At 36.6% G+C, this 12270-nt stretch overlaps 2 protein-coding genes across 2 annotated transcripts in view; both read right to left on the reverse strand.

Moving 5' to 3' along the window:
• Positions 1–12270, reverse strand: part of LOC150090315 (immunomodulatory peroxidase-like) — a 196393-nt gene that overhangs the window by 139565 nt on the left and 44558 nt on the right. The gene's annotated exons all lie outside the window — the stretch shown is intronic.
• LOC150090316 (immunomodulatory peroxidase-like) overlaps positions 1–12270 on the reverse strand; it is a 49310-nt gene that overhangs the window by 11369 nt on the left and 25671 nt on the right. Inside the window, exons 11-13 of the mRNA XM_090390260.1 lie at positions 11631–12191; positions 9035–9195; positions 1144–1249 (exon numbers count right to left, since the gene is read on the reverse strand). Coding sequence (XP_090246386.1) covers positions 1144–1249; positions 9035–9195; positions 11631–12191 — 828 coding nt within the window. The remainder of the gene's footprint in view (positions 1–1143; positions 1250–9034; positions 9196–11630; positions 12192–12270) is intronic.

Here is a 12270-nt window from a genome sequence, read left to right on the forward strand (position 1 = left end):
AATGGTCTGGACAAAAATAATGAAGGTTTTGAGTTCTTAAAATGCCAGTTTCCAAATATTAGTGATGCAAAGTTGAATGAAGGAGGGTATACTCGTAGGCCCACAAATTAAACGGCTTTTAAACGATGGAATCCTTGAAACTAAACTTAATGTCACTGAATTAGCTGTGTGGAAGTCCTTCACAGCTGTTTTTTAGCGGGTGTTTAGGGAATAAAAAAAGTAGAAAAGAGTTGATAGAAGAATTGTTGCATAATTATCAAAAGTTAGGATGCCAAATATCGCTGAAGATACACTTCCTACATGCGTATCTCGACTTCTTTCCGGACAACTTGGGATTTGTCAGTGACGAACAGGGAGAACGTTTCCACGAAGATATCCACACTATGGAGCAGAGGCATCAAGGACGATGGGATCCAGCAATGATGGGTGACTATTGCTGGTTTCTGATAAAGAAGGACCATTCTGCTCATAAAAGGAAAAAATAACTGCAAGTAGTACGATTTCCTATTTTTGCCTCCACTTTTGTAAGTTTATTGTTTACTTAAATCCAAACAGGTGTTTATAAAGTTTAAATATGTTATTTTTTATCCATTTCGAACGTTTATTGGTCGTCATTTCTATTTCAAGCAATTAATTTACAAGAAAAGTAGTGAAGTATATTTAGATAAGTAAAATTCCACAATTTTTGTAAAAAAAGGAGCATGAAAACGTGATGTGCTACAAACTTTCTCCTGTCATATTCGTTTTCGGCACATGTGATTTAGACAAAATCAATTGATCTCGTTCATGTTATCGGAAAAATAAGTTTAAAATTGTTGGCTAGTGTTATTAATTAATGCCAATTTAACTAACTTGTGAATTAATAGAATATAAACAATGCAATTGCATTAAAGATTGTACACAAACTTTAATGCAATTGCAATATTATAGTACATACATACCATCGAAAAGTCAATGAATTAAATTTAATTAACACAATACAAATTACCAAATGTAATTTGTATTGTGTTAATTCTTAAATTAATTATTTTGTAAACAGTGTTTTGCTATCTGATTTTAACTTAATGCCGTGTTCATTATTGTCCAGTCTTGAACGTATAATAAATATATTTAACTTGCAAGTATTTAATAAAAATATCTTACGTAATCGTATTATGTGGCTTAAAGGCATTCTTCTGTATCTTCGTAATATTCGTAGTTCTACATATTATATGTGAAAAGCTTTGTCTTCGGATTTCACTTAGCTGAACTACACAATAGAAAAAAATGCAATGGATTGAATATAATGTAACAGTTTTTGTTATCAAAATCATAAAATCCAACAAAACACTCGGTTTTTACTCCTCAAAAATAGCAAACAGGTTGTCAACATAAATGATTTAAAAATAGTGTTTGTATTCATGTGGTAATTATTGCTATTAAATGCACACGAACTAACAGTTTGGTCGATTAAGTATAGGGCATACGAAAAAAAAAAAAAAAAAAAAAAAAAAAACAGCCGGGAGTTAAGCCACAAAGCATATTTATTTATTTCAATGATTCTGCTACAAAGCATTTTATTCATATTTATTTATTTCAATGATTCTGCTACAAAGCATTTTATTCATATTTATTTATTTATTTATTTCAATGATTCTGCCGCAAAGGTAGACTCCGATACGAACGTAAACCAGGGGTAGTAATACAAACTATAGGCGTGTCCTGTCTGGAAGAGGTTACAATTCAGACTCTGAAGCCCAGGAGTTACGTCATAAATGAGAGAAAATGGATTCAAAATTACAAAGTTATTGTTGCCAAAAATGATTTGGGAAATTCAATGCGATTGAATTGGCCGTTGGACCAAGTTCAGTAGGTTCATTAATTCATTAATTTTTCAAGTTCATTAATTTGATGCTAGTTTTATTGTTTATCAGACTAATATTATATTCGAAGAACCTTGTTAGACTGTTTGGGTTCTTCGCTGTAGGCATAAGTTAGAATAGGTTCTCGTTGTTGTTCAACATATCAAGAATCTGTGTTGTTGTCTCAGTAATTTTATTAAGACTTGGGCATTTTTTCATAATGTGGTGTTCCCATAGTCGTTCGTTATGTTTTGGAAATAGTAAAAGGGTTGCCAGAGGTTCTATTGAGCCATCTCAGGATCCAATGTTCTCCAGACAGTGTTTGACTCTACGTTTTAGATGCAAGAGATTATATTGTCAATGCACAGAGTTGAAGGAAAGTTTTTTATGCATCGATTTATATGCTGAGACAGCAGTCTCAATATCGATTTAATCGAAGTCGAAATTTTTTCTCTTTCTAATGAGTTACTTATTTTGCTGTCCACATGGCATCATATGTCTTGTTTCTGGCTGTTTTGAAGTGCTGTGAGAATAGCAACCCTTCATTCCAAGTAATACCCAGGTCATTGCGAAAAGAAAATTTGTTTACATGTAGCTCACTCACAAAGATGCCACTCTTCAGTTTGGTATTTTTTCATGATTAATAATGAACCCTAGATCATGAAGATAATCTTGTGGCATTTGCTAGCCTAGCGATTTTCAATAATTTTATTAGGGAAGAAAATTGTGGCAAGCAAGAAAGGGTTCGAACTTGGCTGCAAAGAAGAACATTATTGTCATAATGTTCTCCTTTGCAGCCAAGCTCGAATCCTTTCCTCCCAGATACCAAACTGGATGGAGAGGTTCTTCGGAGTAAGTAAGTTGGTGAACAGCTTAATTAGGGTTGCTTTAATGTTAAAGTGGTTCTGGAGAATGGTGAAGAGCAGTTCCTGTAATATTGGGTAGCACAATGATTATAACCACTGTCTCCCCACACCAACCGGAAAAGGCGTTTCGAATACTGTCAATGACGCGAGAACCCTTTGTGGTTTTTATTTTATTATTTCATGTTTTTTTTCACTCCGAGTGGAGTTAATCGGTCACAGGAGTAGCTAGCAAGATTTTTCTCCACGGAAGCTCGGTTTTACTTCCAGCAAAACTGGAAAATCGACCAGAGAACACACAATTTATGGAAATATTACACATCCAGTATATTAAAATTATGTGTAACCTTAAGATCCGAGGTTGAAATGATAAATAAAAGAAAAGGAAAACCTTATTCCCGGAACTTATCTCCCGATTGCTTATACGTCGATAAGAATGAAATTAATTTTAAAAGGTTATGGACATTACTAATGATATTAAGAGTAGGAGACCGGCGGAATTACTTAGCAAGTACAGGTCACTGTTGAAAAAAAGCCGTGAATTAGGGTTGAACTTGAAAGTGTCTGCAATTCTGCCCAGACACGATAGGAGGGAGTATATGATGAGAGCCTTGTCGATCATTTCGGCCCTGGAGGGATTGTGCAAGGCTCAAGGGGTAGAATTTTTTTCAGCCTGGACTGTACTTGTTAACAGGAGAGATTGCTTCTACAGGGATAGGATACACTTAAATAGAAAGGGTGCAAGAATTTTTGCTGATGCTATCGAGGCAGTGTTAGGTGGGTCGGAAAACTGCTAGCTTGGGGGGAGACAAAGACCAATGGATTGATAGTAGCCACCGGCAGAGGTGAAAGAGATTCTTGCACTGCTTCTATTAGAATGAGCAGAAGCCTGAAAAACAAGATGCTTGATATTTCAGAGACTGCTGGGAGCCATTGCGGTACAAGTAAACACATGGGTTGTGTTAGGGTAGCTAAGAATAGAAACAGGTGCATGTATACCTGCGTGTACACCAATGCTAGGAGTTTGGTAAATAAATTTGATGAATTTGAGGTATTGCTCAAAACATCAAAGGCAGATATTGTTGGGATATCAGAGACGTGGTGTCACACAGATATAAGTAATGCGGAACTGGAATTTGGGGAATACAATGTGTATAGAAAGGATAGAGAGGACAGGAGGGGAGGAGGGGTTATGCTATTAATTAAGAAACACATAAAGTCCAAGGAAGTGAAGCCAGTCGACATCAATGGACAGGGCAGTGTCGAGTCAGTTTGGTGTGACATAAGCATAGGGAAATCAAAATTGAGAGTAGGAGTGTGCTATAGGCCTAATGACTCTGATGAGTATAATAAAATATTGTACAGGGAAATAGAGTGGGCCAACAAATCAGAGAGTATTATAATTGGGGATTTTAATTTCCCAGATATTGACTGGAATTTGTGGGTTGGTCACTCGCACACTAGCAAGGCTTTTGTGGATTTATTGGATGATTGTTTTCTACATCAGCATGTTCGTGAGGCAACAAGAGGGAGCAATACTCTTGATCTGATTATCAGTAGTGATTCTTCATGCATTAAGAATCTGCAGATAAATGAACCACTAGGTGGCAGTGATCACAGTGTGTTGAAGTGGGATTTACTCAAGGAGGTAACTACCATCAGAGGTAAAGGGAAGGGTTTTTGTTTTCGTAAAGGCGACTATGATGGTATGAGACAGTATTTAAATTCTATACAGTGGGACCAACTGATGATGTTACCAACAGCAAACTCAAAATGGGAAGCATTCAAAGGAACAAATCTTGGAGGCTACCAGGCTTTACATACCAACTAAGAAATATTGTTCAAGGTTTAGGCCTAAATGGTTGTCAGATGAACTAATGAGACATGTGGCAGAGAAGAAAAATGCATGGGATACATACAAATTAATGGGTGACATGGAAGCCTATGATAGATATAAGTTGGTCTGTAACCAAGTCACAAAGGAGATTAGGCAGGCAAAGGCAGACTACGAAAAATCCTTGGCAAAGGATGCAAAGAAAAACAGAAAAGAGTTCTTTACATATTTGAACTCGAGAAGGAAAGGGATGAATCAGATTGGTCCACTGGACATTGATGATTCAACAGTTGAGGATCCTGCTCAGGTGGCTAACAATCTGAACGAGTATTTTGCATCTACATTCACGCATGAGGAGTTATTCAGGAAGGATAATGATGTAGGTAAAGTAAACATTGGCAGTGAGCTGGATGATTTTGTAATAACTGAGAGGAAAGTGGAGGAGAGATTGTTGAGGATAAACATAAAAAAGGCACCTGGGGTGGATGGGATCTATCCAGTTATATTAAAGGAGGCAGCAAAGGAAGTATGCAAACCCCTAGCCATAATTATGAGAGCTTCTTTGGACTCAGGGGAGGTACCCATAGACTGGAGATGTGCAAATGTAACCCCAATTCACAAAGGAGGATCAAAGGCTGACACAAGTAATTATAGACCTGTTAGTTTAACTTCTGTTCCAGGTAAATTAATGGAGGCACTGGTTAAAGAAGCGCTGCAGGATCATCTAGACAAGAATTCAGTTATAGCTCAGACGCAGCATGGTTTTGTTAAGGGCAGGTCTTGCCTGACCAATTTGATTGGATACTATGATGTAGTTACAAAAGAACTGGATGCAGGGAATAACTTTGATATTATATATTTGGATCTTAGAAAGGCTTTTGATACTGTTGCACATGGAAGACTGCTGCACAAATTGGAGCAGTGTGGCATTGGAGGCAAATTGCTGCTATGGATAAGGGGATGGTTGAGTGGCAGAAGACAGAGAGTGGTAATCAATGGACACTGCTCAACGTGGACTAATGTTATTAGTGGAGTTCCTCAAGGTTCAGTGTTGGGTCCGTTGTTGTTTTCGGTGTTTATGAATGATATTGATGATGGGATATCAAGTTTAATGTCCAAGTTTGCAGATGATACAAAGGTTGGCAGGGTCGTTAAGGACACTACTGACGCTATGCTGCTGCAACAGGATCTGGAAAGGTTGAACAGATGGGCTGAGAGGTGGCAAATGAAGTTTAACATTGACAAATGTAAAGTACTACATATGGGAAACAGTAACCCCAGAGCAACGTATCAACTCTGCGGTACTACACTGACAGTAGTGGAGAATGAAAAGGACCTGGGGGTAATTGTGCAGGCAGATATGAAGTTCTCTGAGCAGTGCAGACGAGCTGCAAGAGTAGCTCATGGTGTCTTGTCAATGATATACAGGAATTTTTCTAGCAGGGATAAGGAGGTGATTATTCCCTTGTATAAGGCAATGGTTAGGCCACATCTTGAGTACTGTATACAGGTCTGGAGGCCTCATTTCAAGAAGGATGTAGAGCTGCTGGAACGGGTACAGAGAAGGGCAACAAGATTAGTGAATGGAACAAAGGGTTGCTCTTACGAAGAAAGGCTTAAGTTTTGCAAATTACAGAGTCTGGAGACTAGGCACCGGCGAGGTGATCTGATAGAGGTGTATAAGGCTTTGAATGGTTTGAGCATGCTCAATGCCAATGGGATTCTTCATCTTGCTCAGAATAATCACCTCAGAGGGCATAAATTCAAATTGAGGAAGGACGGATGTCGGATAGATGTGCGGAAATTTGCCTTTGGCCAGCGGGTGGTTGGTTGGTGGAACCGACTTCCATCACTTGTTGTTGAAGTTGATAGCCTAAACAAATTTAAAGCTCAACTGGACAGGTATTTCGAACGAACGGAGGGGTGAAATGGGAGTGGGGTTTTTTTTTTTTTTTTGGCTGATGCTGAATAAGCTTGCTTTCTTGCATCATATGCCTCTACTAATGCTAATGCTAATGCTAAAAACTTATTTAACTTGTTGCTTAGAGGTGGAAATTACTCTAACACTCGTCGTAAATAATATCACCGTGTAAAATCACTCTTGAACCAAGAGTTCGAATGGAAACTTTCGAGTCTTCATCAGTTGGTTCATAATGGCAGAGAAAGAAGAGAATTTAAATATATGCGCTTCTAATTCTTGTTGCCTAGATCATTGAATCATTCCAAAATTCGCTCATATTTGCGTTAATAATAACATATTCCAACGCTATCCTCACATAATTACCGATGCTTGCTTTGCCATCGTTAAAATTGAACTCACAAAGAGTTAGAGTTCGTGATAAATCCAACCGTTTCGAAAAAATGCATTTTCCCAAACACAATTAAAAGACAAATGTCCCAACTTGAATGAGGAAGCTTCGTAAGTTATAGTCAACATCGCATTGATGTTGCACACAATAGTATTTCCAAAAGACACGAACCCAAATGGAATGCTCTCACTAACCGACCTAGAAGAATCTCCATTCCCAACATAAGTAGTGAATCTGTTGTCCAAAAAGTCCACCAACAAGCTGTTAGTATTAGAATATGAGCTAAATTTCCCCTTTAGAAGCAATCAATATTCAATAATGAACCGTATAAAAGAAATTCAAGTAAAATTAAATAATCATCCGGATAAAAACAGAATTATGCATGCTACCAATATCAATAAGAAAATATCTACAACGCTTAATGTTACCCTAAAAAGCAATTAGTTTAAGGAAATCACGACAACAAACAGATATCGAATACAGAAATAAATGAGATGCTCTAGTAATCCCATATAAGTCCGATTCAATGAAAAAATCAAACGAATATTACAGGACCAAGACACGTACATAAATCAAATTAAAAACAAAACAGATACGTTTCTTACAACTTTACGTAGCACAGAAGAAATTAATTTACACATCTCACAGTCCATTGGTATTAAGAACAACATTATGCGGTGTAGAGTCAAAATATTATGACCATCCGCCAATGCAGACATCACACACGCCTAGCGGATCATACAGCGGAAGTGTCAAGTTCACACACCGCAAGCATATAAGACTCACTTGATGTTCGGCATCGGTGAACACAGTAACAGCCTCAGTCATGGGCAAAGTACGCAACCTATCAGACCTAGAAAAAGGCATGATCCTTGCCCTAGGATATTGGGTTCTTAGATGGTTCAGTAGTAAGCTTCGTTTTCCCCATACAATATCCAGGCAACAGCTTTATGAAAACTTAAAAACAAAACCTCTGCAACAGATGATCAACGAGTCTGGAGTCATGCTACTTGCAAAGTTAATTACTGCTGCATGCGATTCACCAAACTTAGCCAATATAATAGCTGTTCACAACAAAGAAAATTCAAGGAATCAGCAGTTCAAATCCAACTTCTCCAGGCTCAAACAAATGGACCGAATGTTCCTTCACCTCATAAATCATCACAACATCGATGCTATAATGAATCAACTGATGATGACTCGAAATTTTCCTTTCAAACTTTTGGTTCAACAGTGCTTTTTTGTGGTGAAATCCTTTACGACGACCATTAGAGTAAGGTGCACTTTCCTCTATGCAGTAGTTTAATAAGTTTTTAATGTCCATAACCTTTTTAAATTAATTTCATTCTTATCATCATATAAGCAGTCGGGAGGTAGGTTCTGGAAATAAGATTATCCGTTTCTTATATTTACGGATTCATTAATATTAAACAAACTCTTAAAAAAAAAAGCCTTTAAAATTTAAATAGTGCTGGAGGATAGTGATATTAAAACTGCCTAAGCTAGGATCTAAATAGACCTCACGTAAGCTTCTTTGATGCCGCAAAACTGTGGTAAGCTATTGCTTCTTATTAGGGGATTCTTCAATTTTAAACAGGATTCGGGAATAATGTTAGTGGTTGACTTTCCCGATATAAAAATATGTAGAAGGTGTGGTTGGTGAGCAAAGCAATGTTAAGTGAATATTGCAAGGTTTAGCCATTATAGCATTAATATCTTATGCAACGGACTATAATACTAATATCTTATGCAACAGATAGTCAGTTGGTAAGCAAGCAAGGTCCTGATAGATATGGACTTCTGAAAAATAGTTACACCTAATCTCGCGCTGTATCTGGCCCAGAGTCCTATTTGGCGTGTTTAAAAATAGAGAGTAGGTATTTACTAGGTATGAATGTGCTTATTTTTATTTATTTTTTAATTTATTTATTCTTTTTTACCACTCAACCTCCATAGCCGTTTTTTTTTTAGATCAAAGACCTATGGCTTCATAAGCATTCAGAAAAGGACCCAAATTTAAAAGAAGTTTTTTACTGGAACACAACTTCATTCATAGCAACCTCCTTACCGGCCTAATCATGAACCCTATTTATGGATTCTGCTAAAAATACCTATTTATTTACTTAATTCATAACAAATGGTTGGCAATTTGGTAATTATAATAGTGAAAATCTAAATAAAAAATACCTGCAGTAAATTGATTAGAGTGTTCAAAATACCATCGGTCTCCAAATTTCAAATTCCGAAATTGACGACTCATGATGCATCTGGCTGTAGGTGGTAGCAGGGCCCTTGTGCCACGTTTTTCGAAGGCAGTCCCAATGAAAACGTCGATGTCCCGGACGTCGCTGGAAAAAATGTTACATTTATGTGAAACAATTCAGGTATTCTTGACCCTCCTGAGATACACATTACCATCTTTAATGAATTAGTAAATTGACATTCTCATTATGTTATGTACCCTCTCCAGAACCATCACTCGAGGATATCAAAATTATCATCATTCTTTCGTATTATGGAAGAAATATCGGCATATTTTGGGAAATAAGGAAAAAACATTTTCTTTATTATGTAAATTTTATCAAATCTATACAATTTAGCAATTAAGGACGATATTTTTTCTTTTATAAAACAGAAAATATAGGGCTTAATTTTGGGCTTCCTTTTACTTGATGCACTGTAATATTGTTTATTGAAAGCTTACTAATTTAATAATGGCGGACAAATATCATGTGTATATGATTGTGGATATAATACCGTAGTTGTCCATGAAAAAATTTCAAAATGATGCAATGACTACATTGATGCAAAAGCGGATAAGGATAGTATTTTGATTGTACTGTTTATAGTGATGCTAAATAAATACAGATGATTTATTTAAACCCTGGTACTGTATCCAAACCGCCAAAAATGACTAAGAAAACCGCCAAAATGACTAAGACTGCGGTGTTGGTATATTATATCTGTAACTTCATGTATCGTATTTTCGGTCGTACTATTTTTTTTGCTTGCTGCATGATAAACCAGAGTTTTCCAAAGGAAAAAGAAAAAAACATGCAACTGTTGTCTGCGACTGATTAACGATGGAAAAATAACACGGGGGGTGCATTTCAATATGAGTTACTATTGACAGTCTCCATCGTTCAAAAACAGCCAATAAATACTATCAGTGTGATAGTGGTTGCAGAAACACAGGGAAAGATGGTATATCCTACTTCACACCACAGCACCATTGTAAATAGTCCCATCTGGCTATTTACATTGTTATGCTATGTAATAATTTCTTCCCTTCCTTCATTTGCCGAACGTCTACAATATAAGATCCTTGACGAAAGTTCATCTTGTAGTTTGTTAAATGTTCCAGAGGATGTTTTCTCTGGAAGTTTAAATCCATCGCTACAAGCTGTTCATTAAAAAGAATTCTAAGAAAATTATTATTATTATTTCACGCGAGTCATCCGGTTTAAGTTCTTTTAGTGGTCTGGTGCGCTGATAAATCGAAATTGTGATTTCTGAAAATCTAAGCAGTTCAACCTATGGTTGGACATGAAATTTTTCGGGCACTCTATGCAGGCGACATGGAATGCCCATAGTGTGCTATCGATGATTTCTCGTATATTTGTTTGTAGAATTAAAGAGGTCGTAATCCAACTGTATATGACAATTGTAAGACCGCATGGAGTACTGTGTCCAAGTACGGCCACTGCACCTAACAAAAAAAAAAAACATCTCTTACTGAAAAGTGTCCAAAAACGGTTAATGAGCTAGCTGATTGTGCCACATAAGAAATTAGTCTGTATGTGACATTTTCAACGGCACTGAAGATCCCTTTGGTCAACGATTTGTGAACTTATGCGAACTTATTTTGTTATACTGTATTTGTGGAAGTTATGTATTCCTGGCTTGTAACCCGTGGCTTGTAGCCGTGAAGGGCTACAAGTGTGTACGGCATGTGCGTTTTGTATGCAATAAAGAGTTCTTCTTCTTCTTCTTCAAGCAAAGGCAAGATGGGATGCAAAATAAGTGTCAAGATACATTATTTACACTCCCACATTGACTACTTCCGAAAAAATCTAGGAAGTGTTAGTGAAGAACAGGGTGACAGGCTTCACAAGACATTAAAGACATGGAGATAACGTACCAGGAGAGGTGGAATATCAACACGATGGCTGACTATTGCTGGACGCTGAAGAGGGATTGTAAAGTAGAAGGATCTGCAAGAAAAATGAAAGAAACGAAAACTTGAGCCATCGTAGATCAATTTTTAAAATGAGAGGTGAGTGTTTAGAGGACTTTTTACCACATTGTCCTTTTAATAGTATTTACAACATGACAGTGCACAAATTCTGCTAAAGTTAATAAACAATTGGGAAAAAATCTAATTTTTCTCTGGTGATTTTTTAGGAAACTTGACCTGATGGAAACAAACGGAAGTCATTTTTAAAATCAACGTTAGAAAAGTGATTCAGCACTCTTTTCTGAGAAAAAATCGATGATTTTTTTTAAATGGAAAGTATTGTTACAATTAAATTTTATTCATATGCAAATCTCTAAGTTCCTTTACTTTTAAAATAGTGGTTGATGAAAATTTTCAAATCCAGCTTAATTTCAGCGTATTTCTATGTATTACAGTTGTTTTTATTTAAAATTAAACTTAACTATTTTTGTTTAACATAATTATTAATAAATGTGTTTAAGGAGATGCAGAATTTATTGTACATTCATAAGAAGGGTTTTAAAAGTTAGAAAGGATTCATACATACTTGTAACTTCACAGCCTTACCTGTAAACACTCTGTAATTGTGCCACACTCTCTCTAGACATCAGTCCATATAGTGAAAGATCCGAAAATTTTGTGATAGTCCGCCCAGTGCAATCTTTGACATAATCCACATAAGGACACAATCCGTGATCTCTTCCCCTCTGAATATTAATGGCACAAATGTCAAGACCACTCTGATTTCCCGTTCGGTACATCGTATCCTTCATGTCTTCAACAAAAAAGTTGTCAAACCTCTGTGAAGCATCCGTTAATAGTCCCCCAATAATGTTGTCCAGTATTCCATCATGCAGTACAAATGTGGCAAAGAAAACATCTCTCAAACGGTCGCCACTGTCACCTTGGAAGTTAGGAACATAAGCTACGGACTTCTGAATTTGAGAATGGAGCCTGAAGGTAAAAGTCGAAAAGTCTGTTAAAATCCGTGGGTCTACTTCAGGATCGTAGGCGGTGAAGCGTGCATTTTTCACTCGCAGGTTATAACGAGCCATGTCAACACTCCCGACAAGTATAGAAAGATATTCACGGTAGACTATCAACTGTAATAAAGCAGCAACTATACGCCTGTAAAAGGAAAAAAAAAAATAGAAATCTTAGATTATTGCAAATTAAGAATGGAGTTGCAGTATTTATATCACACATT

Source organism: Mastigoproctus giganteus, chromosome 2 (assembly GCF_048544385.1).
Source record: "Mastigoproctus giganteus isolate SK-2022 chromosome 2, ASM4854438v1, whole genome shotgun sequence".
Lineage (NCBI taxonomy): Eukaryota > Metazoa > Arthropoda > Arachnida > Uropygi > Thelyphonidae > Mastigoproctus > Mastigoproctus giganteus.